This window comes from Jaculus jaculus, chromosome 5, assembly GCF_020740685.1.
Source record: "Jaculus jaculus isolate mJacJac1 chromosome 5, mJacJac1.mat.Y.cur, whole genome shotgun sequence".
Classification (NCBI taxonomy): domain Eukaryota; kingdom Metazoa; phylum Chordata; class Mammalia; order Rodentia; family Dipodidae; genus Jaculus; species Jaculus jaculus.
Window position 1 is genome coordinate 12,276,299 of NC_059106.1, and position 27,528 is coordinate 12,303,826.

Genomic DNA, 27,528 nt, shown 5'->3' on the forward strand with positions numbered 1-27,528 from the left:
AGCCAGATGCATGCACAAGATCACATATGTGCACAAGGTGAAGCATGCATCTGGAGTTCAATAGAGGCCTTGGCATGCCATTATCTACCCTCCCTCTCTCATTCATAAAAATAAAATAAAGGGCTGGGGGGATTGCTTAGTGGTTAAAGCGTTTGCCTGCAAAACCAAAGAACCCAGGTTCGATTCTCCAGGACCCACGTTAGCCAGATGCACAAGGGAGCACGTGTCTGGAGCTCCTTTGCAGTGGCGAGAGGCCATAGAATGCCCATTTTTCTCTCTCTCCCTCTCCATCTTTCTCTGTCAAATAAATAAATAAAAATAAAATATTTTAAAAAATAAAATAAAAAAAATAAAGTGTGCCAAGTCCTACTGTCAAGCTAGCAAAAAAAAAAAAAAAAAAAAAAAAACTCACTTTCACATTCAAGCAAAATATATACAAAGATATATAAAAGGGTATAAAACGGTATGTATCTGATTAACAGACCTTTTCTTGTGTCACTTGGAAATAAAAGCAGAACTTATGCATACTGGGCCTGTGCTGCATCTTAGAGCTCTATTCCAGCCGTAGGTAATGTGCCTTCAATTTAATTAATTAATTTTCAAGCAGAGAGCAAGATAGATAGAAAGAAAAACAGACAAAGAATGGGCACACCAGGGCCTGTAGCCACTGTAAACGAACTCCAAACGCATGTGTCCCTTGTGCATCTGGCTTACATGGGTCCCGGGGAATTGAACCTGGGTCCTTTGGCTTTGCAGGCAAATGCCTTAACCACTAAGCCATCTCTCCAACCCAGGCTTTTAATTTTTTAAAGGCAGAATGCATCCTTTTTAGGGTATCACTTTAATTACTTGTGAACTAAAATTACTTATTCTTTTAGAAACAGAATCAAAGATTCACAAACTATGGCATTTTATTTCAGAGCCTTTGCTTACATTTGTACAATATATTACATAATTCTTCATGTTTGCAGATCCTAATATATACTGTATAGTTTTATTCTATAAGCTTTTTCTTCAACATTTTGCTGTGAACAAATCTTTACAGTCCTGTACAAATCTGAATAACTTGAAACCATTTTCAACAAAATTACCGAAAGCACACACTACAAGACTGGAGATGCTTTTCGTAGGGAAGTTGAACGTGAAGGACTGAGGTGAGGGTTCTGACATGTTGGCATCTACAAGGACATGCTCCAGAGTCTCATGTCGTACTGCCAGGAAACAAAATATGCCAGCCCCATTCAACCAAAAAAAAAAAAAAAAAAAAAACACACAGAACTACAATTCAAACAGTCTGTACAATAAAGTACTGTGTATTAACAGTGCCAGGTATTAAATAGCTTCAGTGAACACATCCGCAATATACACATGTCTTACAAAGGTGAAGAATTAAATACAAGTGCCGAACAGAACAGACCAGAATCATACAACTGAAAGTCAATAAAAGTGGAAAGCAACTTCGTGTTCGTTTTGGGTTCTATACAAGGCATTTAATTTTATAGGCCTACTACCCCAATTACCTATTTATATTTAAAATAATATTCATCTTTGTGAGACAGTTCATATAAACAACCTTGAACAATTCTAACAGCTTGTTCCTGAAGTCTTTTTGTTGTAAGCTCATAATAAAATAAGCAATACAAATGAATTATCTGTATTTAAGGGAAAAGAAACATTTACAAGAAAACACAAAAATATAACTGTTATAATTCATTATGAATAAATATACATTTTGAACTGGCTAAAGTACAATTTTTATACATTGTTTAAGATTTAATACAGTTTATTAGCCATTTTCTTTTCACACAATGCATTATATCAAAATTAAAAAAAAATACTGATTTATAGAAAAATGGCAAAGTACAGTAGTTCCTTTCCAATTGAAGGGGCATGAAAAGCCACTGAAGACCTTTTAGCCTAATTCAAACCTGTAAACATGTGCAGTCTTTTTTAAAGAGAATCTTTAATATTTGGTTACCAGGATTGAGGTCTAATATCCTGTTAACTGCAGGTTTTGAATTTATTACATGTGCTTGACTTATACAATTAAAGCCACCCTAAGGTGACTTGCTTTAAAAAACAATTAGCTTGTACAAATGAAAATAGGTTCATATTTTTTCATAAATAAATGGAAAAATATCAAATGTTCCAGCTTTAACAAAATACGAGGGAATACATATACAGTAAGTTATCTTAACATGTTCTGCCCCCTCACTCTGCTTACTGTATTGTCTCTACAGGCAGTGAAAAGCCTCCATTTGCCACAGTGGAAGGCCTTCAAGTTACCAGACACGCAAGTCCCAGACAAGTTGGAAACAATTATTGCTTGAGGAAAAGCAGTTCATTGTACTTTTTCTTCATAAAAAAGTGCACTTAAGTGCCAAGTCAGCTTGTCAAGAAACAATTTTTAAATATAAAATAGTGCTTGTCTGATTTTTTTGTGCCACTGTGCAGTATACAAAAGACGTGGCCCTCAACAGCCATCAAGTGCAAAGTGCTCTAGCCAGTCCTGCTGTCACCTGCACTCAACTGACATTCCGTTCTGTGAGGCGCTGGACATGGACGGTTCCGCTAATGTGAGCATCACAGCAGCTGTTATGGAGCTGGACGAAGGTGAAGAGGAAGAGGAGGATGTAGCAGCACCTGAGGATGAGGGAAACAAGCAGGAAGTTAACACACAAGTAGTAAAATACTGGTCCTCAGATCTCACTTGCCTTCAAAGAGCAGCAAAGAAAGGAAAAGCTACACTGCAAGCCTTATATTTGGCCAACCAGGACAAATGGGTCAAAGGTGCAACAGTGGCACATCTGTTAGGGGAACCAACCACCCACTACATTAAGCTCCCCAAACTGCCCAGTAGGTACTTTTCTTAACACTCATTCCATACGTTAATGCTACTCTCACTTTTGGTTGGAGAAGCTTCTCTTTTCAGATGTCAGTGATCTTGGGATGACTCAGAAGGCACCATGGTGCTGAGAAGAAGTGACAGAGGGGTGCTCAGCACTGAAATATCTCTATCACACCTTCCAAGGCTCAGGGTCTATTGCAGAAGAGGTGGTGGAAAGAATGTAAGAGCCAGAGGAAGGGTAGGACTCCTTCCAACATGCTCCCCCCAGACAATAAGTGGCCTGGATATCCATGACCTTGCAGTGCCTGGCACTACCTATACAAGACTATCATATTAGGAGGAAAAAATGACATCAAAATAAGAGAGAGACTGATTGGTGGGGGCGAGGAGGGATGTGATGGGGAGTAGAATTTCAAAGGGGAAAGTGGTGCTGGAGGGGGTGGTAGAAATTACCATGGCTTATTGTCTACAATTATGGAAGTTTTCAATTAAAAAAAAAAAAGCTGGGTGTGGTGGTGCACACCTTTAATCCCACCCATGAGTTCGAGGCCACCCTAAGACTACATAGTTAATTCCAGGTCAGCCTGGACCAGAAAGAGACCCTACTTTGAAAAACCAAAATAAAACGGAAAAGCTAGTGTATTGCAAGCAGATAGACAGCACACCTGGCTATAAGGACTCCTTCACGAAACAAATTGAGAACTAGGCAGTGGCACAGCAACTGCCCAGCATGTGCAAAGCCGTAGGTTCCAAGCACAGTTCTGGCCAAAGAAAAAGGAAAGGGGGAGGGGGTATAGCGTATGACCACACCGTTAAGTCATACAAATAAAGGCTTTGAATCAAATAGTAAAGTCTTCATCTTTCTCCCATTAGTTTTCTTATACATTCCACTATTTGACAAGAATGAGAAGCTGGGGCTGGAGAGATGGTTTAGTGTTAAGGCATGTGCAAAGCCAAAGGATCCAGGTTTGATTCCTCAGGACCCACGCAAGCCAGATGTACAAGGCAGCAAGTGCATCTGGAGTTCGTTTGTAGCGGCTGGAGGCCCTGGAATGCCCATTCTCTCAAATGAATGAATGACTAAATATGTAGAGCTATTTTTTCTAGCTGTACCATCTCCATGCCCAGCTGGTTCTAGTCTACCTTCTGCGTCTATAGCTTCATGGTGATGCTCTGGAGAAGGTAATGACCCGCCATTGTCAGGTCACTGGCATCTCCAGCCTTCATCAGCAGATCACAATAGCTGACCACTGGCCTCCTTTCATAGCCATCTTCCCTAGCTCTCCTTTTCCTCCTTCATTCAGGTGAACCCCTTCTCAAGTCTTGCTGATTCTATTTCTCCTCAACCCTGTTTCATTCTAAGATGACCTGCCCATGCTTTCCTTTTTTGCTAACAACACCCCCCTACACACACACACCCCAAACATGGCTATAAAAGCCTCTTCAGTGATATTGCTGAGCTGCCAATGATCTGGAAAGCGTCTCTACAGCCTGGTTCTTCCTTTGGTTACAAATCCACACACCCCAGTATCTACTTGGTTGTCCAATGTAGGCCTGGTCAGCATCTCAGAACTTAATAGTCTGAAACCACACAATGGAATCTGTTATGCTTCCCAAGCCATGCCTCATTTTTCAGAACATTTCAGAAGGTTCATGTGAAGAGCCTGGTGTGGTGGTGCACACCTTTAATCCCAGCACTTGAGAGGCAGAGGCAGGAGGATACCATGTGTTCAAGCCAACCTGAAACTACATAGTGAATTCCAGGTCAGCCTGGGGTACAGTGAAACCCTACCCCAAAACCCCTCAAAAATAAATAAATAAAAAGATTCATGTGTCCAGTTGTTTGACCCCAAAAATCTGGACATCAACAACCCAAGTCCCCTCTTGCTTTGACCACATCCAACCCATCAGCAGTGTTGCTACTTCAACAGCATCTCTTTAAAAAAAAAAAAAAAAAAAAAAAAAGTTTGTTTTATTTATTTATTTTGGGTTTTCGAGGTACAGTCTCACATCCTGAGTTAATTATTACACACGGTATGAATGTAGTAGTCACTGTTCCCATTAAAGATGTACAATTACCTGCCAAAAATATGTTTTGTTTGTGTTTTCTCTTTTCCTTTCTTTTTTTTTTAAAGTATTTTTAAATCTTTATTTATTTATTTGAGAGTCAGAGCGAGAGAGGAAGAGAGAGAGAATGGGCACGTCAGGGCCTCCAGCCACTGCAAACGAACTCCAGACGCGTGCACCCCCTTGTGCATCTGGCTAATGTGGGTCCCGGGGAATCGAGCCTCAAAACGGGGTCCTTAGGCTTCACAGGCGAGCGATTAACCGCTAAGCCATCTCTCCAGCTCCTCTTTTCCTTTCTTGAGGCAGGGTCATACTCTAGCCCAAGATAGACTCGCACTCACAGAAATTCTCCTATCTCAACATTTCAAATGCTGAGATTAAAGGCTGTGCAACCACACCTGGTACAAAACTAAGTTTTTAAAATAGAATAATCCACCCACTCAATGCCTTAACATCCCTCAACATTGTTCAACTTGGGGGAAATGAAGAAATCCATGGCAGCAATAATCAATCCATGGCAAAGACAATTTGAGATCTTTCTTTAGAAATGAGGATGAGGAGGCAGGTAAGAGACATGAGCTGCTAGAGGAAACGGCCAACAACCTTGCATGTTAGCAGGGGACACTGCTACATGAAAGCATCCAGCCCAACAAGGTGTACACATCTGTATAATGGTGGCACCCCACGAGCCTTTGGCCAAAATTGAGGCTATATTCATCAAAATCTTTCGATACTAACAATGCTTATCTACTTTAACCTATCCTGATCTCATTCTCCATTGGAGAGGTCTGCTTTTCTTTTTCAGAAACCAGTGAGAACAGAGGACAAATCTGTGGACAACACAAGAATAGCCAGCCGGGTGTGGTGGCGCACGCCTTTAATCCCAGCACTTGGGAGGCAGAGGTAGGAGGATCACAGTGAGTTCAAGGCCACCCTGAGACTACAGAGTTAATTCCAGGTCAGCCTGGACCAGAGTGAGACCCTACCTGGAAAAAAAAAAGACAAGAATAGATGGCCAACTCCCTGGCAGGAGATGACCCAACCCTGCACACAGCCAGGGCCCACATGCAGCACAGAGGAACTGGCAAGATGAGCAAGAGTGCTGCTTCCACAACAAGCCTGACCACCGGTGCCAGGGAGACAGACACCGAGGACTCTCAAATGTACCAAAGCAGCACTAAAGCAGACTCACAGCACACAGCAGGCTGGAGCGCTTGCTTGTGAAACTTAAGGACCCATGTTCACTCTCCAGAACCCATGTCAGCAAGATGCACAAAGGTAAAACAAGTGCAAGGTCGCACATGCCTGCTAGATGGCGCAAGCATATGGAATTGGGTTGTAGTGGCTGAGGCTCTGATGTGCTAACACACACACACACACACACACACACACACACTCACTCACTCACTCTCTCTCTCTCTTAAAAAACCAGTACATAAACCAAGGCACAGGGAATTTTGTGAAGAGGGGGCAGAAAGAATGTAAGAACCACAGGGTGGGAGGGAATAACCAGAGGCATTGCGCCCCCTCCCCCTCCCCCCAACAGTGGCTGACTGCTGCTCTCACAACTCATCACCGCAACTCCCTATTTAATACCAGCAATTCCACCAAGGAGGGCTCTCAGTGAGTAGGGGCATAAAGCAGGGAAAGAATGGTACCAACACATGAGGTATCCATATAAAGTTTCTATTAAATTAAAATTTTTTGAATTTGAAAATACAGACCAATGCCAACATGACTACAGAGCATGTCAGCGGGAAGAAATACTTACTTTCTCTCTCTTTCTTCTTCAAACGCTTTCTCCTCCGGTCAATTGAAGCTACTTCTGATTTTAATGACAGATAATGCTTTCTGATTTCTTGTAGTTTTTCTTGAAGAATTGTAATACGTTCGGCACTTGTCATATTTTCCAGGTCCGCTGTCAATTTAAAACCTGCATTAATATGTGATTTTTTTTTAAAAAGTTAATACAAAAAAAGAGAACATATACACTATGGCTGTAGATTATGATCAAGAAAGGTAAGGTATACTAAAAACATTCATTTCAGACAGGATTTTGATAGTAAATCATACCAGCCTCAGGACCCTGTCTGTCTCCTCATTCCAGGGATAACAGGCATTTGCAAATACACCCAGTTATGCTCAAATTTCTAATTTCTAGTCACACAGATTGTTACCACAGTGTATCATTTAAAAATCATCCTGGCTTGATGGCACTTGCCTATAATCCCATCACTAAGACGGCTGTAAGGCAGGAGGCTTGCCACAAGTTCAAGGCCAATCTAAGCTACATGGTAAGTACCAGTCCAGCCAACCTGTACTCAGTGAGGACTCTTCTTCAGAGCCTTCCATTGGCATGACTTGGATTAGTGTTACTGCCTAACCCAACTGGCTGTATCACTTACACATCTGAAAGCTCCACTTGTACACTTTGGGCAGCCGGCTGTTGGGCTCCTTGAGGTCCAGGTCTTTATCCCCATTCTTCCCACACTTTGCTGGAGACTGCGTCCTCGCAGGAGATTTGGTGCTATGAGGCTTCATTGCAGTGGACACTGACTTGACAGGCTGAGTCTTAGTCACACTCTCACCAGCTGAAAGGTCTTCACTGTCACTACTGTTTGCTGGAAGAAAAAGGAAGTGTTAATGCACAAAACAGGTCACCACAAATCTGTCACTGGTTTGGCTTTAGCTCAAATTCTCTCTTTGAATTTTTGACTATCACACAAAACTGACCTATAAAATATTGAAAATTGGACTTGGGATTTAGCAAGCGCAAGGCCCTGGATAAAGATAAACATAAAAAATCACATGCAAATGCAAAAGTATCTTAGCCAAGGACAAAATAAAAACTTTTCTCACTTCAACTTGATTTTTAAGATCATATTCTACTATCTATTCTATGAGATAAGATTATCAAATATCCAGTGATAATACAAATGGCTCCTTGTTCTGTTAGGATATAGTAGCTCTCAGGCTGGAGAGACAGTTTAGTGGTGGTTAAGGTGCTTGCTTGCCTGCAGAGCCTAAGGACCCAGGTTTCATTTCCCAGTACCCACGTAAGCCAGACACACAAGATGGAGCATGCATCTGGAGTTCGTTTGCAATGGCTCTCAATCTCTCTTTCCCTCTTTCTGCCTCTCTCTCTCTCTCTCGCTCCCTCTCTCTCAAATAAATGAAATAGAATATAGCACAGCTCTCAACATGACTCATTGTGGAAACTTGTTCATTTTAATCCTACAGGTTGTGTGCACAAACAACACTGTACTGTCATCAATAAAGGATCTTTCTTGCAAAGCCTGCCAGCCTGAGTTCAATTCCCAAGTACCCCAGTAACACCAGATGCAAAATGACACATGTATCTGGTATAACAATGGGAGATGAAACCAGGAGATTCTGAAAAATCACAGCTCAGCTAGTCTGACATTCATCTGAAGTCCAGCAGTTCTTTGATAACCTGACTAAAAGGAGGTAGAAAACAGACACCCTGAAGTTGTCCTCTGACCTCCACATGATCACACTGGCACACATCCATGTTCCCACATCCACATACCCATCCACATACCTATACACACAAACTAATTAAAAAATAATTCCAAAGGCTGAGAGTTGGCTTAGCAGTTAAAGCACCTGCCTGCAAAGTCAAAGGACCCAGATTCAATTCCCAGGACCCACGTAAGCAAGATGTAGAAGGTGACATACACATGTGGAGTTCGCTTGCAGTACATGGAGATCCTAGCATGTCCATTCTCTCACTCTCTGCCTCTTTCTCTCACTCAAATGAAAAATTAAATATTTAAAAATAAGAATTCCTTCATGGAAAATGTTAATAAAAATTGTGAAAAAAGAAAAAAAAAAGAATTCCTGACAAAAACTCAATTGAAATGTACAATAAAAGTTAACTGCTGCATTTAGCTACTAACTAAAACAAACCATCAATCTCTCTGTGGTAAATATATTCAGTTTATGAAGAATTCAGAAGTCTGAGGCGCTAGATGCTCAGTGAATAGAGTAGTTCCCATGCAAGAATGGAATTCAGATCCCCAGCGTTATGTCAACACCAGCAATGGTGGCATCCTGGAATCCCACAGCTCAGGAGGCAGAGATGGGATGGGGATTAGGGGCAAACTGGCCCGCTGGGCTAACCAACTCATATGGGCCCTGGTTTCAAGTGAGGGATCCTGCCTCAGTAAATAGAGAGAAAGAAAGGAAGCTGTTCCTTTACAGGCACCTGCACACCAACATAAAACCACATATAAGCACACCCCCACACAAGCACCATATGCATGCAAACATATACAAACATGTGCACCCATACACATGAAAAAGTAAATAAAGCTTGAGAAACTGAATTCAGAAGCCTCTGTAATAATTTTGTAGCATTACTAACTAAGCTTCAGTATATCCTCATTCTTGACTGCTTACCCCATGAAGAGAGGATCTGTACCACTAGAATTATCTCTTTCTGGACAGAAAGTATCATGTTAGATTCAGTCAGTTCTTTCACTTTACTAAGTAATTCTCATAGAATGGCTAATACATTAACTGACAATGGCAGAAATCCAATTATTAAGAAGGGAAATACAATCAACTACTAAATATTTAGAATTTCCTGATATATTACTCAGTTCTTTAAGGATGAGCCCTTGTAGGAAATACCATTTAAATGGTATTTTGTTTTAAAAACAAAAGCATTATAGTGTTAAAAGGAAAACAATTTAAATATTCTATAAGTTGCACCAAGTAACTGATGGCCCACCTGGCATATATATTCACTTCTTCTACAACAGACAACAGAAACAACATGACACCCATTGTGCGTTCAGAGAATAAGATCCAGCACTCTTATCTTACAAAAGCTGTCTGTCAGTCCCCCTGACTCTCTGGAACCCCAGCAACTCCTAGCTAAGCCACCCAAGGTATGGCCCCATTCAGTGCTGTGGCCTGTACAGCCTGCCTATTATGGCCTGGCTGAGCACAGCCACCCAGAGCCCCAAGGACGCCATATTCACCGCCTGGAAGTCAGGAGCGTCCGAGTGACCCTTTTCTGCACTGCTGTGCAGCCAAACCAGCTGCTGGCACAGGTCAGGCAGTGGAGGAGGCAGCAATCTCCTGGAAGAACAGCGGGGCTCAGTGTGGGGCACCTGAAAAAAAATTCTTGACATATTTTCTACTTCTTACTTTCCCTACAAAAGGTCAAATGCACAGCCCTCGGGAGAAGCAGCATCATATTCCCTGTGGGCTGACGAACATAACCCACGCAGCTCGGGTGTGACGACCAAGCACACTTAGCTCGACTGCTGGTCACTCTCAAGCCACAGAGCTGGGGAACACAGAGACATGTCACAGACTGGCACTGTATCTCTTAAGCTGCCTTGATTGTTTAATTCTATGCTCATTTTGTCCTGAATATTTACTAACAAGCAATTTCACTGCCTAGCATGCTTCAAGATGTGTAAAAAGAAATGTAAACCAAGCAGAGGAAGTGAGGGTCTTGATGTGCCACCAGCTACGACTGACTGTTAAAGGGCTACCTGATCCTTCACCAGTGATCGTACTAAGGGATCAAAAACAGCTGGTGTGGTTTGTTGTTTGCTTTTTGTTTTTTAAGACAAGGTCTCATGTAGCCCATGCTGATCTTTAACTCCTGATCCCCGTGTCTACCTCTCATGTGTTGGGATTACAGACATCTTGCCACTACATCCAGCCTGTGAGATTTGGAGGTAGACAAAATCAAAATGTTGAATCCCATATACAAATATCCTTCATTTAATGGTTTAGCGTTAGGCGCTTGACTGTAAAGCCAAAGGACCCAGGTTCGATTCCCCAGAACCCACGTAAGCTGGATGCATAAAGTGGTACAGGCTTCTGGGCTTCATTTGCAGTGGCTAAAAACCTTGGCACACCCATTCTCTATCTCTCGTACCTCTTTCTCTCTCTCAAATAAATAAAATAAACACAGGTTTATACTTACTGCCTTTCACCTTCTTTTTGTTGTTCACCACTGTGGCTTTATGGCTTCTTTTCTGCTTTTTTGATGAACTTCCTCCTCCCTGAGCATCTTTCATTCTTTTCTGACCTGTGCAGGCTATGATGGGAAAGAAATTAAGTAACACAAAAGAGAATCTCTCTGTTTGGGGTAGGGTGGCAGTATGGGGATTGCATATGATAGGCAAGCACTCCACCACTGAGTTGTATCACCAGCGCAGGAACACAAAATACAATCAGACATCCCCTATGCAGGAATCCTAGCTCAAAAACTATGCATTCTTTATGAGATTTAAATGTATGCATGTATGTATGTATTTATTTTGGGGGGGGTTGTTTGTTTTTTGAGGTAGGGTCACACTCTGGTCCAGGTTGACCTGGAATTAACTCTGTAGTCTCAGGGTGCCCTTGAACTCATGGTGATCCTCCTACCTCTGCCTCCTGAGTGCTGGGATTACAGGCGTGCGACACCTCACCCAGCTAATTTTTGGTTTCTCGAGGTAGGGATTCACTTTAGCTCAGGCTGACCTGGAATTCACTATGTAGTCCCAGGGTAGCCTTGAACTCATGGCGATTCTCCTGCTTCGCCTCCCAAGTGCTGGGATTAAAGGCATGTGCTACCACACCCAGCTCTTAAGTACTCTTTTTTTTTTTTTTTTGGGCGGGGGTAGGAGCGTTGTTTGTATTTATTTGAGAACAAAAGACAGAAAGAGGCAGGGAGAGAGAGAGACATCAAGAGACAGGACCTTCAGGCACTGCAAACAAACTCCAGATGGATGCGCCACCTTGTGCATCTGGCTTACATGGGTACTGGGGAATCAAGCCTCAAACCAGGATCCTTAAGCTTCACAGGCAAGTGCTTAACCGCTAAGCCATCTCTCCAGCCCAATTTATATATGTATTTTTAATAAACTGTCAGGAATGAAACTGAAATAACATTTAAACTTTAGGGGTTTCCTTCTAAAAAAAATTATTTGGGGAGAGAGGGACAAAATGAAAAAAAGAGTGAAGAATGAGAATGGGTGGGCCAGGGCCTCTTGCCACTGTACATAAACTCCAGATGCACCACTTTGTAGCCTGGATTTACACGGGTACTGGGGAATCGAACCTGGGTCCTTTGGCTTTGAAATCAAGGGCCTTAACTGCTAAAGCCATCTCTCCAGCCCAGGAGTTTCTTTTTGAAGGCGAGTAATTACAAACATTCTTCTTAGAAAAATCAGAAAATATGGGCTGGAGAAAGGACTTAGTGGTTAAAGGTACTTGCTTGCAAAGACTGATGGGCTGTGTTCAATTCCCCAGTACCACATAAAGCCTGGTGAACAAAGTGGCACATACATGTGGCGTTCATTTGCAGTGGCTACAGGCCCTGACAAGCCCATTCCTCTGTTGCTGTCCCTCCCCCACCCCCCTGCATCTCTCACTGCAAATAAATAAATCAGAAAATAGTTCTTACATAGTACTGAGGGTTTCTGAGTCTAGTAACTCAGGAATATGCTAAAAATGAAACTGAAATTTGTCAAATTTACTAAAACCAAAATATTAAGATTCAGATACAAATTTAATGTTAATAATGAACTCATATTGTTTAAAAATATTTAATTTATGAGAGAGGGAGGGAGGAAGGGAGGGAGGGAGACACAGAGAGAGAGACAGAGAGACAGAGGCAGAAAGAGAACGGGTACACCAGGGCCTCCAGCCACTGCAAACAAACTCCAGACTCATATGTCACCTTGTGCACCTGGCTTACATAGGTGCTGGGGAACTGAACCAGGGTCCTAAGGCTTTGCAGGCAAGTGCTTTGAAGCACTAAGTCACTTCTCCAGCCTGAAGCCATATTACTTTTTTAATATTTTATTTTATTTATTTGAAGGGGGAGAGAATGAACATGCCAGGGCCTTCAACGACTGCAAAGGAACTCTAGATGCAAGCACTACTTTGTGCATCTGGCTTATGTGGGTACCAGAAAACTGAACCTGAGTCTTAGGCTTTGTAGGCAAGTGCCTTAACCACTAAGTCACCTCACCATCCTGAAGTTATATGCACAAACACATACACATATAAATTGTTTGTTTTTGTTTTTAGAGGTAAGGTCTCACTGTAGCCCAAGGTGACCTGGCCTGGAATGCACTCTGTATTCTCAGGGTGGCCTCGAACTTATGGTAATCCTCCTACCTCTGCCTCCCAAATGCTGGGATTAAAAAAGGCTTAAACCACCACATACAGCTTCATATAATTTTGTTGTTATTGTTTTGTTTTTAGAGGTAAGGTCTCACTCTAGTTCAGGCTGACCTGGAATTCACTATGCAATCTTCCTACCTCTGCCTCCTAAGTGCTGGGATTAAAGGTGTGCGCCACCACAACCAGCTCATATTTAGCAGTTTAGGCACTTGCCTGAAGACCCAGTTTCATTTCCCCAGTACCCACATAAGCCATATGCACGAGGGGGCCCATACATCTGGAACTGGTGTGCAGTGGCCATTCCATCCTATCTCTCTCTGCCTCTTTCAATAAACAAATAAATAAATAAATAATAAAATTTAAAAGACCTTAAGTGAAACATAAATGTGCCACAGTGCCATATATCAAATGTACTAAACAGTAAAACATTAAAAATAACGGTCAGGTTTCTTTTCAGCAATGTTTAATTCTCAAGTTTTCATACAGGGCTGGAGAGATGGCTCAGCAGTTAAGGTCTTGCCTGTGAAATCTAAGGACACAGGTTCAATTCCCCAGGACCCACATAAGCCAGATGCACAAGGTGGCGTGTGTATCTGGAGTTCATCTGCAGTGGCAGAAGGCCTGGTCCATTCTTCCTATCTGCTTCTTCCTCCCTCTCTCTCCCCCTCTCTCTAATGAATAATTAATAAATAAACTTAAAAAAAGAAAAATGAAGCTTTCAGATACTACGTAATAAAAATGTTCTATAAGAAGTTTTCTTCTATGCTGGACGTGGTGACACAGGCCTTTAATCCCAACACTTAGGAGGCAGAGGTAGGAGGATCTCTGTGAGTTCAAGGTCATCCTGAGACTACATAATGAATTCCAGGTCAGCCTGGGCTAGAGTGAGATTCTACCTCGAAAAAAATTTTAAAAATAAATAAATAAATAAATAAAGTTGTCTTCTAAATAGAACTGCCATTTCTACTTTTACTACAGTTAATATAATGTGGATTCTCTGACAGTTTTGGCTTATTGTTATTTGGTTTACTGAAACAGGGTCTTAAACCATGGAACTCTGGCTGGTGTAGTTCTATGTACTCCTAAGGGGCCTCAAATGTGTGGCAATCCTCCTGTTTCAGCCTCCTGAGTGCACACTACCACACCTCATTTAATGTTAAGCTGTGTCTTTACTGTTGTTTTTTGTTATTTTGTTTCTTGGGAAAGAGTCTTGCTGAGTTAATACCCAGGCTGGTATTAACTCAATTATATAGCTCGAGAAGGCCTCAAATTCTTGCTCCCTCTCCCAAAAGAATTTATAGGAATGTATCCTCATACCAAGTTGCTAATATTCCTACTAGACAAAGTTGTTAAATCATGTGATACAGGTGCCTAAGAATTTATTTCTAAGCTGGGTGTGACAGCGCATGTATTTATTCTCAGCACGCAGGGAGTCAGAAGTAGGACGATCACCATGAGGCCACCCTGAGACTACATCAGCCTTAGCTAGAGTGAAACCCTATCTCAAAAAACCAAAAAGAATTTATTTCTAGTGATACAGAACCTTAAAAATAAATAATGGGCTGGAGAGATGGCTTAGTGGTAAAAGCGTTTGCCTGCAAAGCTAAAGGATCCAGGCTCGATTCTCCAGGACCCATGTAAGCCTGAAACACAAGAAGGGAGGGGGTGAATGCATCTGGTGTTCGTTTACAGTGGCTGGAGGCCCTGGCATGTCCATTCTCTCTCTCTCAAATAAATTAATTAAAAATAAATAAATAAATAAAACTACAGAACAGTGACTCTCAAGTTCCACAATTAGGCATGTGCCACCTTGTTCATCTGGCTTATGGGGGTCCTGAGGAATTGAACCTAGGTCCTTTTTGGCTTTGCAGGCAAGTGCCTTAACCAACTAAACCATTTCTCCAGTTCAAGTTCCACAGTTTTTTTTTTTTTCCGAGGTAGGGTCTCACTCTGGCTCAGGCTGACCTGGAATTCACTATGCAGTCTCAGGGTGGCCTCGAACTCTCGGAGATCCTCCTACCTCTGCCTCCCGAGTGCTGGGATTAAAGGCGTGCGCCACCATGCCCGGCTCAGTTCCACAATTTTTAACTTAATAAAGATAAAGATTCTCAAGGGTAGCAATGTCAGTCTCAGAAGACAGGATATCACAACTTCTTGGTTAATTTTAATCTCTTATGAGATATCTTATGAGTATCTGAAGAACTGTGATTATAGTATTACTGTTGAAGGCCCACTAACCTTCTCTGGGAAAGGGTTCTTTCATTTTGAAGATGACTTTCTTCTCTGATTCAGCATGACATACTTATATAAACATAGTAGCTGTACAAATACCAAGTAACTGCCAACTATAGTTTTTCCTTAATTACTTAATATCTATATTTTTTTCTTCTACGAGAAAGGCTCTCCCTATATTTCACTTCTCATTGGGAACTGAGGATGTAACTCGGGCTGGCCTTGAGCTCTGTTTTTCCTGCCTGAGCACCTCAAGTGCTAGGATTACAGGCTGTACCAACAAAACTAATACATACCATCTCCCTTTATGGCCAATAAAATCATCAGGCTAGCATACTAAACTCTGATATGCTGTATGAAGCATAGCCCTCTAGTGTTCTGTGTTTACAGTATAAAGGTGTGCTTTGAAGCCAAGTGTCAGCCTTGAGTAGACTGATTTTAAGACACCGGAATAAAGTAGTTTATAAAAAGAATGGCAGAATACAGCTATTGACCATCAGAAAACACTAACAATTTTGGAAAGTACTAATTTGAATTTCCAGTTTTAACAACTTCACAAAAAAATGAAAAAAAAAAAAGGTTTTACTGTAGGTTATTAACAAACACACTGGTCCTTTAATTTGGAAGCGATGCATCTAAGAAAGCATCATATTCCTTTACAAACTCACACAAGTTGGTCAGGCTTGCAATTCAATTTGACATGGTTGTCTGAGGAAAGTAGTGCCTGGATAGTTGGTTGTTCCAACCCCCTACATACAGTACTTAGTTAAGGGTGGGGGTTCTGTCAATAATCAAAATGTTTGAGAGAGACTGCAAATCACAACTGCAAAAACAATGTTACAGAATATAGTTAAGCTGCTCACACCATATGGCCAACTACATGAATTTTCATTAGATTGGGCTTTGAGCCTAACTAAGTGCAATTTCTACTATGTGGTCTGGTCCACTGGAAATGTCTAAATGGTTCAGGCAAAGGACATTATAAACTTGAGTTAAAGGCATCTCATTACCATTATTCCAATTACCTACTGTGCTCACACAAGCACGACTTAGTATCTCACACTACCCAAGACAGTGAAACAATTAGGAATAAGAGGGCAAACCCCGAAAGAAGCCACCATGTCTGTTTGCCGCCTCACCTTTCTCCACATGTTCTGGTTCTGGCTGATTGCTACTGCTGGAGCTCACACTGGCGTCGAAGCCGGCTGGTGAGCTGTTCCCTTCCGATGGGAGGTCCTGGAGCTCCCCCACAACACTGTCCACTTCAACCGTGCTGTCAGTCTCACTCTTGATGCTTCGAATCTCTTCCTGGTTTGGAGCCACAGGCTCTGACACTGTGACAGACTGTTGCTGGCTAGCTTCCGTCACAGTGACTGACGAAGGCGATTCAGGTGTAGTGGGAGGGGTGTTGAGCACTGAGTTACTACCGCTACTCGGAAAGTCTGCTTTCCTGTCGCTCACCTCTACAGTTTTTTCTTCAGTGGGCTTACTATCAATGCCAGTTGGTAATGGAGTTTCAAGCTCGACCCCGGGCGAAGAATTCTCCTCTTCAACCACAGGCTGCAGAGACTCCTCTGCGGGGCCCTCCTCTGGGGCAGGATGGGGTGGAGAAGCTGCAGCCTCAGTGTCAGAGTCGGAGAAAAGCTCCTTCAGCGTTTTCTTAGGCCACTGTCCCTGAATACTTGACCACACGTCTTTGCGATCTTTAGCCCTGCTATTCTGAAGTCTTTCGTCAGAGTTATTTAAAAGTTTTATCCTTTTTTCTGCTACTTCTGAGAATCCTGAATAGAAACTGGTTGTCCGTAGAGACTTTCTCTTCTCCTCCAGGCCATTGTACTTCTTGGTGGGAGTCGTCTTTGCTTTCGATGGCTCCTCCTCGTCCTCATCCGAGGAGCTGTTGCTGCTGTTGTCTCCACACAGTGGTTCTTTGCTCTTGGATCTCTCCTCCTTCTTGCCTGGAGACCCAGTTTGTGAACATTCCTCCATATTACAATGCCTTCTCTTACCACGCTTTATTTGTGGCTTTAAAGATTTATCGGTGGTGTCTTTTTTAACATCCTTTCTTTTTTTTGTGATTTCATCATCTTCTTCAAAATCACTATCTTCTGATATTCCTTCCGTATCTTTCCTCAATCTTTCTGGAGATTTTGACACTGGTTTTGGTATTGCCAAATCTACAAGGACTTTGTTTTCCTCTAGCAAACAGGGACTGTGAAGTTCTTCCTTTGAAGTAAGTTCATTTCGGGTGTGTGTCAAATGGTCCACCTTTGTCTCCTCTCGGCCACAGCTGTGTGCATCCTGAGCACCTCTCTCCTCCTCCTGCTCACTCTCCTCAGCAGAACTTTCAGAAGCTGAAAAGTGAAAGGGAAGAGAACAATGAAGCAGGGAAGAACAAAAACAACACCTAAGTGTGCTCTGTGCCAGGTACTCTTGTACACAGCTACCCCAGGTTGCTAGCTTTGATCCCTGACTTATAGGTAAAGAACCAAGGTTAATACACACACCAGGATCCCAATGATGATAATCACATCATTGTGTCCTTTTGCCAAAACTCGTCAAGTTACAAGTACAACAAGGATGAAACTGGTTTTATGTAAATTATGCACAATAAAGCTGGTTATAAAAAAGAAAAACCCCAGCACTCGGGAGGCAGAGGTAGGAGGATCACCATGAGTTCAAGGCCACCCTGAGACTACATAGTGAATTCCAGGTCAGCCTGAGCCAGAGTGAGACCCTACCTCGAAAAACCAAAAAAAAAAAAGAAAAACAAAAGAAAAACATCCAAATTTATGAAAAAAGTAGATTATAGTGTAAAAGCATGCAGGAAATAAGACCTCTAAAAAATTAAACCAGTTTAATCTTAAACATCCAAAACATTATCATTGCAACAGCCAAGCATTATAACCACTAAGCAGTCAATACAAAAATCAGAAGATAAAATATAGGGATTTGAAAGAAATTAAAGGCAAAAGCCAAAAATAATTTTTTGAAATAAGAGTAAGCTGAAGAAAATAAAATTTCAAAATAATATTTATAGTAATAAAATATGAAACAATATAGCAATAATTACTCAGGTTTTAGTTTTGTTTTGTTTTGATATAAGGTTTGAAACTTACAGCGATCCTCCTACCTCTGCCTCCAAATGCTGGGATTAAAGGTGTGAACCACCACAACTGGCTCTAACTAAAGTACAATGATTCTCATTGGTCTATTAAATAACAGTGTTCCAGGCCTCAATCAATAGCCAATCTTACTTCAAGTAATAACAAAGGTAATAATTTTGGTTAAAAAAAAAAAGAACAATGTGATACCACTCAATTATCTTTATATAATTTCTCTGTTTTGGTTGCTTGAGAAAAAGTCTCACTACATTGCTCAGGCTGGCCTCAAATTCACCTAAAACTGAGGAAGGCTATATTCAATTTTCTTTTTTTTTTTTTTTTTTTTTGTTTTGTTTTGTTTTTCGAGGTAGGGTCTCACTCTAGCCCAGGCTGACCTGGAATTAACTATGTAGTCTCAGGGTGGCCTTGAACTCATGGCGATCCTCCTATCTCTGCCTCCCGAGTGCTGGGATTAAAGGCGTGCGCCACCACGCCCAGCTTCAAATTTTTTTTTTTTTTTTTTTTTGAGGTAGGGTCTCACTCTAGCCCAGGCTGACCTGGAACTCGCTACACAGTCTCAGAGTGGCCTCAAAAATCACAACTATCCTCCTACCCCAGGCTTCCACATGCTGGGATTAAAGGCAAGTGTTACCATGCCTGGCACAATGAACTCTTCTTGATCCACCTACTTTACTCTCACAGTATACACCACCACATTTGGCTACTTATAGGAAGAAATTTTCACTATTTATGGGAAGTGAAATCAAATACATGGGGCTAGGGAAGGCAGCTCATCAGTAAAGCACATGCTATACAAAAACGATGAACCCCCAGCACCCACATGAAAGTCCCTTACTGCACACACAGAAAAATAATAAAATCAAGTGTTAGCATGCAACTGGATGTTGGCTGTAACTTACCTTGAAGTCCGTTAAGGATTGAAGTAATCTCTATGGACTTAACATGAGCCATATCAGAGTTTTTGGCATCAGCAAGATCTAGTTTGGAAACCATCTCAGGAGATGGATTCGTTGGAAATGGAGGTTTTGACAAGCGTCTAAGTTTACAGTTCTTAGGAGAGTATTTTTCATCTTTTTCTTTGTCTAGTTTATTCTAGGTTAAAGAAAAAAAGCACTGCATGTTAGCCATGATTTAGAGAAAATTCCCTAGTTAATACTCAAATATTGCTTCCCAAACTGCTACTCTGTTCTCTATGTAAAAATATTACTGTAGGGGTGGAGAGATGGCTTAGCGGTTAAGCACTTGCCTGTGAAGCCTAATGACCCCTCTTTGAGGCTTGATTCCCCAGGACCCACATTAGCCAGATGCACAAAGGGCACACGCATCTGGAGTTTGTTTGCAGTGGCTGGAGGCCCTGGCATACCCATTCTCTCTCTCTCTCCTCTTTCTCTCTGTCGCTCTCAAATAAATAAATAAAAATAAGCAAAAAAAAAAAAAGAAAAAGAAAAAGAAAAACCGGCTGTTAAGGCACTTGACTGCTAACGCAGGTTCAATTTTCCAGTGCCCATGTAGTCCTGATGCACAGAGGTGGCACATGCCTCTAAAGCCCACCTGCAATGACTTAGAGGCCCTGGTGCACCAATCCTCTCTATCCGCCTCTGTCTTTGTAATAATACTTTTTTTTTAAATACTACTTTATCTGGTTTTGTAGCCATGCTAGAAGGAAATTACAAATAATACTCTACCATTTGCTTTATACAGGCACTGTTTTTTTTAAACAAATTTTCCTCCAGTAACTTTTTAAAAACAATGGAAAATATGGTATAATTCACACAGTCTCCAGTACATATCAAGAATGAGGATGTAAAAGTACCTAAGAAGTCCTGAGTAGCTACAGAGCTGCCATTCAAAAACTTAGAACCTAGTCTCCATTCTGTAATGAGGGAAGAGTAACAACTTGAGCACAAGGCTTTCCGCCCTTGGGGCCAGTATGGTGTCACCTACAGGAACATAAATAGCTCCTTACTGTAGTATGAAGACTGAATTTCAGTACTACTAGTACACAAATCAACTACATGTCCCATTCAAAGTAAAAAACAAAAGCTATTGTGATTTTTAGGGTTGGAGAAACGGTCTAGCAGTTAAGGCACTTTGGCACTAAAAAGCCAAAGGACCTAGGTTCAATACCCCAGGAACTTAGAGCTGCACAAGATGGAGCATGCATGTGGAGTTCATTTGTAGCGGCTAGAGGCCCCAGTGTGCCCATTCTCTTTCTCTATCTGTCTCACTCTTTCAAATAAACAACTGATCTCCACAGTAGGAGTGGAGAGTAGTAAAGAGGACCTTGTGAACTATGCATAAACCACAACCCCATGGAGAATACCAGAAACCTCACTGAGGAGGACCCCCAGCAGAATGGGGAAGGGAGGAAGAAAAAGATACCAACCCATGATGTGTCCATACACAGCATGCTCTTAAAGAAAAGAAGAAGAAGATCTTATGAACAAGTATTCCAGGTCATTATCCAGTCAGATTAAAATCAGTGAGGAGAGATGGGCACCTGTCTACCTTCCCACACCTCCTCTCTTATCACAGGATGGATGGCTTACATCTATCTACCTGTGTCACTGCTTTATGGTTCGTAGTGCGAACTAGAGGGAAAACATGGAGAAGTAAAACCTGGCTGGATAGCTTGATACAAAATACAGAGACTGAAAAAGCCTCAAAGACTATTTAGCACACTACCTCTAAAATGCTTCCCACAAGTTAACAAAACTAATTACAACAAAATCTAGCATTTGGAAAATGTTATTTTAAGAGAATATAGTAAAACGTTAAGAGTTAACATTAATACACTTAAACTTCATTCCAGTATTTTGGAGGAAAAGCTAAAGGTATGTAGGAAGGACTTACCTTTATTTTCTTCCGATGTTTTATCTTTGGCACATTTTTATCAGCAGGTCTTACTATTTTATCTGCTTTAATCCATTCATCATATCTAAAATTAAAGGAAATTACCATAAATATGCAAAACATATGGCACAGAAGAAATGACGGTGCAACGACTAGAAGGGAATATAAAACTGGAAGGGTTCTTGGAAATCTCTCAGCTCTCTTTGCCTTGGTGGCTTAGCTGTCAAACCAGGAGGTAGAGCTGAGATGACTTGCCCAAGGTGATAATATTAGGTAATGACTTGTCAAGCCTCTTAAACCCTCCAAGTTTACTCTCAGTCTGTCACATGAAATAAAATCCAAATCTGCACAATATATATTAAAATAAATATAATATTTTCCACTGTTGTATTTTGTTCATGAGCAGAAAGTAGGCTTTTGGGAAAAAAAAAATCTACAACTGTCAAAATCCAAGATAACAAACATGCTGTTTTCAGCAGCACTGCATATTGGCTTCCTGTTTAACATACATGACAGAAAAACCCTCCAACCCCCACCAACGTTTGCTCTTAACATACTAGAAAAACTTCACTCTGACGGCATCCTATGTCTTAGATGCTGCCTTTGTACATTTACAGGCAGTAGAGTCCAAGGTCTGTGATGGCTTCAGTCCAATGCTTAGTCTTCAGAACTGTGGAGGGAGCGAGGTGTAACTGACTATACTATAACTATTAGTCCAAACAAAAAAATGATGGTGTGAGGTTCACTTCCCCAGGACCCATGTAAAGCCAGATGCACAAGGTGGCACATGCGTCTGGAGTTCATTTGCAGTGGCTGAAGGCCTGACGTACATATTCTATCTGGCCTCTCTCTCACATAACTAAAAATAAAATAAATGGTTTATTTTGTGTTAAAAAAAAAACCTTAAACATTAAAAGTTTTTGTTTTAGTTTTTCAAGATAGGGTCTCACCCTAGCCTAGGCTAAATTGGAATTCACTATGTAGTCTCAGGCTGGCCCTAAAGTCACAGTGATCCTCCTACTTCTCTGCCTCCCAAGTACTGGATTTAAAGGCGTGCACCACCACACTCAGCTGAAACTTACGCTGGTGTAATAACATCTGCCTAGCCTCTTCCACTCCCAGCAATAATAAAAGCTCTATTATGATTAATAAAGACATTCAGAAAAGAAAGCTCAATGGCAGGATGCTTGCCCCCAAATCCAGTGTGGTGGTTTGATTCAGGTGTCCCCAATAAACTTAGGTGTTCTGAATGCTAAATTCCCACCTGATGGAGATTTAGGAATTGACACCTCCTGGAGGGAGTGTATTGTTGGGGCAGGCTTATGGGTGTTATAGCCAGTTTCCCCAGGCCAGTGTTTGGCACACTCTCCTGATGTTGGCCAGGGGATGATGTCCACCCTCTGCTCATGCCATCATTTTCCCTGCCATCGTGGAGCTTCCCCCTAGAGCCTGTAAGCCAAAATAGGCCTCTTTGTTCCCACAAGCTGCTCTTGGTTAAGTGATTTCTACCAGCAATGAGAACCTTACGGCAACAGTAAAGCGGCACAGAGGCGTGCGATTGATGCTAGACACCTGTCTGTGTGGCTTTGGCCTTTTGGAGCTGATTTTCAAGAGGAATGTGGGAGGATTTGAAACCTTGGCCTAAGAGATGCCTTACAGTGCTGTAAGTACAGTTTGATGGACTACTGTGGTCAGAGTTGAAAGACCCGAGTGCAATAAGAACTATGGACGGTGAGATTTGGCTTGAAGGTGAAAAAGAGCTTTGCTTGACTGGGCTAGCAGTTTGCACGAGAGGCTTGCTGTTATGCCCATGTCCTGAGAAGTTGTGCAGGGTTGCTTCACGTAGAAATGAACTGGTGTGAGCAGAGGGCTATGGCACAGAAAGAAAAATCTTTGGGTGACCTGCTGCCCATTCAGCTGTAATTGAGAGATTACAACCTTTGAGATTGGGCCAGCTGATCTGCAATGGGGCAAGAGAAGAATGTAGACTCTTTTGAAGGGGCCTGAGTGTCAAAGGAGCGTCCTGTTCTTCAAAGTCTGCTTTATCCACGCCCCCCCCCCCCCAATTAACAAATTAGCACCCTACCTGGTATTGTGGAGAATAAGAAATGCAGGAAAGAGAAGGTCATTGAGTTTGCAACACAGTCTTGTGTTTTGGAAAATGCCATGGCAGTATGAAGCAGGTATGCTGGATGCCTACATGGAGACGGGATGGAGCCTTAAGAAGGAACCATGGATTGCAGTGGAGACCCAGTGGAGATGCCAGAAACACGAGATGGCTGCCAAAGAAAGCTGCCCGCCCCAGAGGACATTTTCCAGAACTGTGAGTAGCCCAGCTGGGGGGGGGGGGGGGGGGTGCGGGGAGGGCAGAATTGGAATGCCAGAGACTTGCTGCTGGTTAGAATTAAATTGAACTGGGAGATTTGTCTCTGGCTAGAGCTGTTGCACTTAAAACTTACAAAGTTTGTTGTTTGCCCTGATTGTTTTAAATCTTGTATTGGCTGAATATTTCTTTGCTATGGCCAATGCCATCTTTTGCTGTGTGAAATGTTTATTCTGTGCCATTATGGATTTTTTTTTTTGAGGTTATTTTTTGGTATTATGGCTCAGTTAAAAGACCTTGGATTATGGGGATATATGAACAACACTGGGATTGATTAAAAAAAAAACATGAGGACTTTGATTAAAAGAACATGAGGACTTTTAAAAGTTGGACTAAATGCATTGCATTTTACATCATAGATAGTTATCACTTTATGGGGTTCAGAGGTAGAATGTGGTGGTTTGATTCAGGTGTCCTCCATAAACTTAGGTGTTCTGAATGCTAGATTCCCAACTAATAGAGATTTGGGAATTAATGCCTCCTGGAGGCAGTGTGTTTTGGGGGCAGGCTTATGGGTGTTATAGCCAGTTTCCCCAAGCCAGTGTTTGGCACACTCTCCTGTTGCTATTGTGTACCTGATGTTGGCCAGGGGTGTTGTCTACCCTCTGCTCATACCATAGTTGCCCCTGCCATCATGGAGCTTCCCCCTTGAGTCTATAAGATAAGATAAACCTCGTTTCCCACAAGCTACTCTTGGTTGGGTAATTTCTACCAGCAATGCGAACCTGACTGCAACACCCAGTATTTCCAAAAGGTATTAAAATTCTTCAAAAGGGGCCTGGGAAGAGTAGTTAATGGTTAAAAGATGCTTACCTGTCAAGTTTTCTGGCCCAGGGTTCAATTCCCAAGCCACTTAAATAAACTGGATGGATGCAAAAAGTGGCACCAACACCTGGTGCTATCAGTGGCAAGAGACATCCATACATCAAACCATACCATTCACACATGACACATGTACAAATAAATTTTAAAAATAAAATTTTTAGCCAGGCGTGGTGACACACACCTTTAATTCCAACACTCCAGAGGCAGAAGTAAGAGGATCACTGTGAGTTCAAGACCACCCTGAGACTACATAGTGAATTCCAGGACTGCCTGGGCTAGAGCAAGATCTTACCTTGAAAATCAAAAAACAAAATAAAAGTACATTTTTTTTAAAATACTAGAACCTTGGAGCTGGATATGGTGAGAGGCCAAGGGGGAGAACTGAGTTTGAGGCTAGCCTGGGACATGCTGTGAGACTCAAACAAATCCAAGAATTCTAATAGCTATGTCAATATAATTTAAATATTTTAAATGTTTCTAGTCCTCCTCTCAGCTACTCTGGCCATTCTGATAGAGAGGGCTCTTTCATATTCCTAATGGCTCTAAGCACACAAGGAGGACTTCAGGACCTTCCATGGAGATGTTGGCACATCCACTTTTGTAACTGTACTATTCACAGTAGCAAGGAAATGGAACCAGCCTCAATGCACACCCACAGATGAACTGATGAAGGAAATATAGCACTATACACAATGGAATTTGCTTCAGCCACAAAGAAAAAGAAAATTATGACATTTATAGGAAAATGCATGTAATTGAAAATCATTATGATAAGTGAAATAAAACAGAAAAATACGGTTTCTGTCACATGTAGATTCTGGATTCAGTTTTTCTTTATGTGAATATAAAAGAAGTATAGGGAGGTAGATAATGAAACTACAAAGGGATCAGAAGAGAAGGAGAGATACTAAAAGAGGAAAACAGGCAACGGAATACATGTGATACAAAAGGAGGGCAACTTGAGGGGCTCAGCAAGAAGGGGAAAAGGGAAGTGGGAAATGAGAGGATGAATAAGGACAAGAGTATGAAAATACCATCATGAAACCCACTAGTTTGAATGCTAATTTTAGACACAGACAATCATACAGGGAATCAAGAGTACACACATTCTACCGAAATCTTCACAACACAACAACAGGCCTTCAGAGAAGTAACGTCAATGCAAAGTGACTACCTTTCTCTCCAAGCACAGCAGGCCTATTTCCAGTGGTGAAGATGTTTAATGATAATACAGCTGGAGAACAAGGATAGATGGTTAACCTAATTTGTGGCCTATAAACAAACTAAATTGTTTTACCATTTTAGATTTGAGGAACAAAATTTTCTGAGAATAGTGATGAAAAACATGGTAGATTACTAATTACTCTCCACCTTTAATTGGACTTATCTTTAGAAATGAGCTAGAGAAAACTGGACAGATGGCTTTGCACTTAAGGTGCTTGCCTGTGAAGCCTAAGGTCCCATGTTCAAATCTCTAGATCCCATGTAAGCCAGACACACAATAGTGAGGCACACATGACCACTAGGGGGTACAAGCGTCTGGAGTTACAGTGCAATGGCTGAGGCCCTGATGCACAACATCTCCCTCTCTCTCTGATGTATAAAGAGTATTGGTATCTTCATGATAATAAGTATACTTTGGCAGGACTAAAGCAGAGAGTATTATTACATTTTTTTCCATGTAAAACAAATATTGAGCTACAGCATAGTAGCACATGCCTTTAATACTAGTACTTGGAAGGCAGAGGTAGGAAAATCTCTGAGTTTGAAGCTAGCCAGCCATGGACAAATGTGTAAGATCCAGGTCAGCCTGGGATAGGGGCAGACTCTACCTGAAAAACATTAAAAAAAAAAAAAAAAAAGTATAGCTGGGAGTGGCTGCACGCGCCTTTAATCTCAGCACTCAAGAGGCCTTGTAGGATAACCTGAGACTACAAAGTGAATTCCAGGTCACTCCTGCTAAGGGAAGAAAGAAGAAAGAAATACTGAGAAGGTTGTGACTGCACTTAGGAATGACAGGGTGAGCACTCACTTAGCATATGCAAGGCCCAAGGTGTGACCTGCACTGCCAGGGGCAAGGACTGATGAGCTTCTACTTCTCACTGCCATTGTAATTATTCCTCCATATAGAACCTAAGATAAATTAATTTAAAACTTGAGTTATTAGAAAAATAGTCTCAGCACCATAGTGAATTTCAGGTCAGCCTGAGCTAGAGTGAGACCCTACCTCAAAAATTAAAAAAATAATAATAATAATTAAAAATAAGAATCAAATCTTGAGTTTTTAACAAATACACTTGATTAGGCTAGGAGCATGGCTTAGAGGTAAATTGCTTGCCTAACATGCACGAGGCCCTGAGTTTAATCCCCAATACTGTAAAAACAAAACAATAAAAAATATACTTAAGACATCAAAATAAAAGAGAGACTGATTGAGAGGGGCAGGGGATATGATGGAGAATGGAGTTTCAAAGGGGAAAGTGGGGGGTGGGAGGGCATTACCATGGGATATTGTTTACAATCATGGAAGTTGTTAATAAAAAATAAATTAATTAAAAAAGAAAAAAAAGAAAAATAGTCTCAGGCATAATGACTGATGTGAGGATATGATTACAGAGATCATCTAACACTCCACTAGCCATGAAAGAATGCATAGGTATCAGTTCACAGAGCTTCTGCAGTAGTTCAGATAACCCATGGCCTATATATAAAATCAAGTAACGGGATCAAATAAGTAAAAATCATATGAGACTCCAAGACCAAGTGCCACAGAGACTTACTCAAAGAGTATAGCCTTATTACCTAGTAAGGTCTGTTCTAGTCCCTGGATGGTCAGCACAATGTACTTGGCAGAGATAATGTAGACATGAACAAGAGGGCCTCCAGAAAGAAGCACTTGCATGGGTGAATGTGATACAACACTGGTATCACAGGAGGAAACCCTTCAGATTCATTGCTTACTTTCTCTCACCAGAGGAAAGTAGAGTTTATGGCTTTGGTTGGGATACCAAAGAAATATGTTACGAACAAAAGAA

At 41.5% G+C, this 27,528-nt stretch overlaps 1 protein-coding gene across 7 annotated transcripts in view; it reads right to left on the reverse strand.

The window, feature by feature from the left end:
- Positions 1-893: 893 nt before the first annotated feature.
- Arid4b (AT-rich interaction domain 4B) overlaps positions 894-27,528 on the reverse strand; it is a 147,042-nt gene continuing 120,407 nt past the window's right edge. For 2 of the 7 annotated variants that reach the window (XM_045149563.1, XM_045149559.1), the window contains 8 exons: positions 21,286-21,370; positions 20,819-20,845; positions 19,332-19,524; positions 16,450-17,661; positions 10,887-11,000; positions 7,321-7,536; positions 6,687-6,848; positions 894-2,643 (listed from right to left, as the gene is read on the reverse strand). In XM_045149563.1, the coding sequence (XP_045005498.1) occupies positions 2,516-2,643; positions 6,687-6,848; positions 7,321-7,536; positions 10,887-11,000; positions 16,450-17,661; positions 19,332-19,524; positions 20,819-20,845; positions 21,286-21,370 (2,137 nt within the window). In that variant the 3' untranslated portion in view covers positions 894-2,515. The remainder of the gene's footprint in view (positions 2,644-6,686; positions 6,849-7,320; positions 7,537-10,886; positions 11,001-16,449; positions 17,662-19,331; positions 19,525-20,818; positions 20,846-21,285; positions 21,371-27,528) is intronic. The other 5 variants (XM_045149565.1, XM_045149562.1, XM_045149564.1 and 2 more) reach the window with 3 other exon arrangements.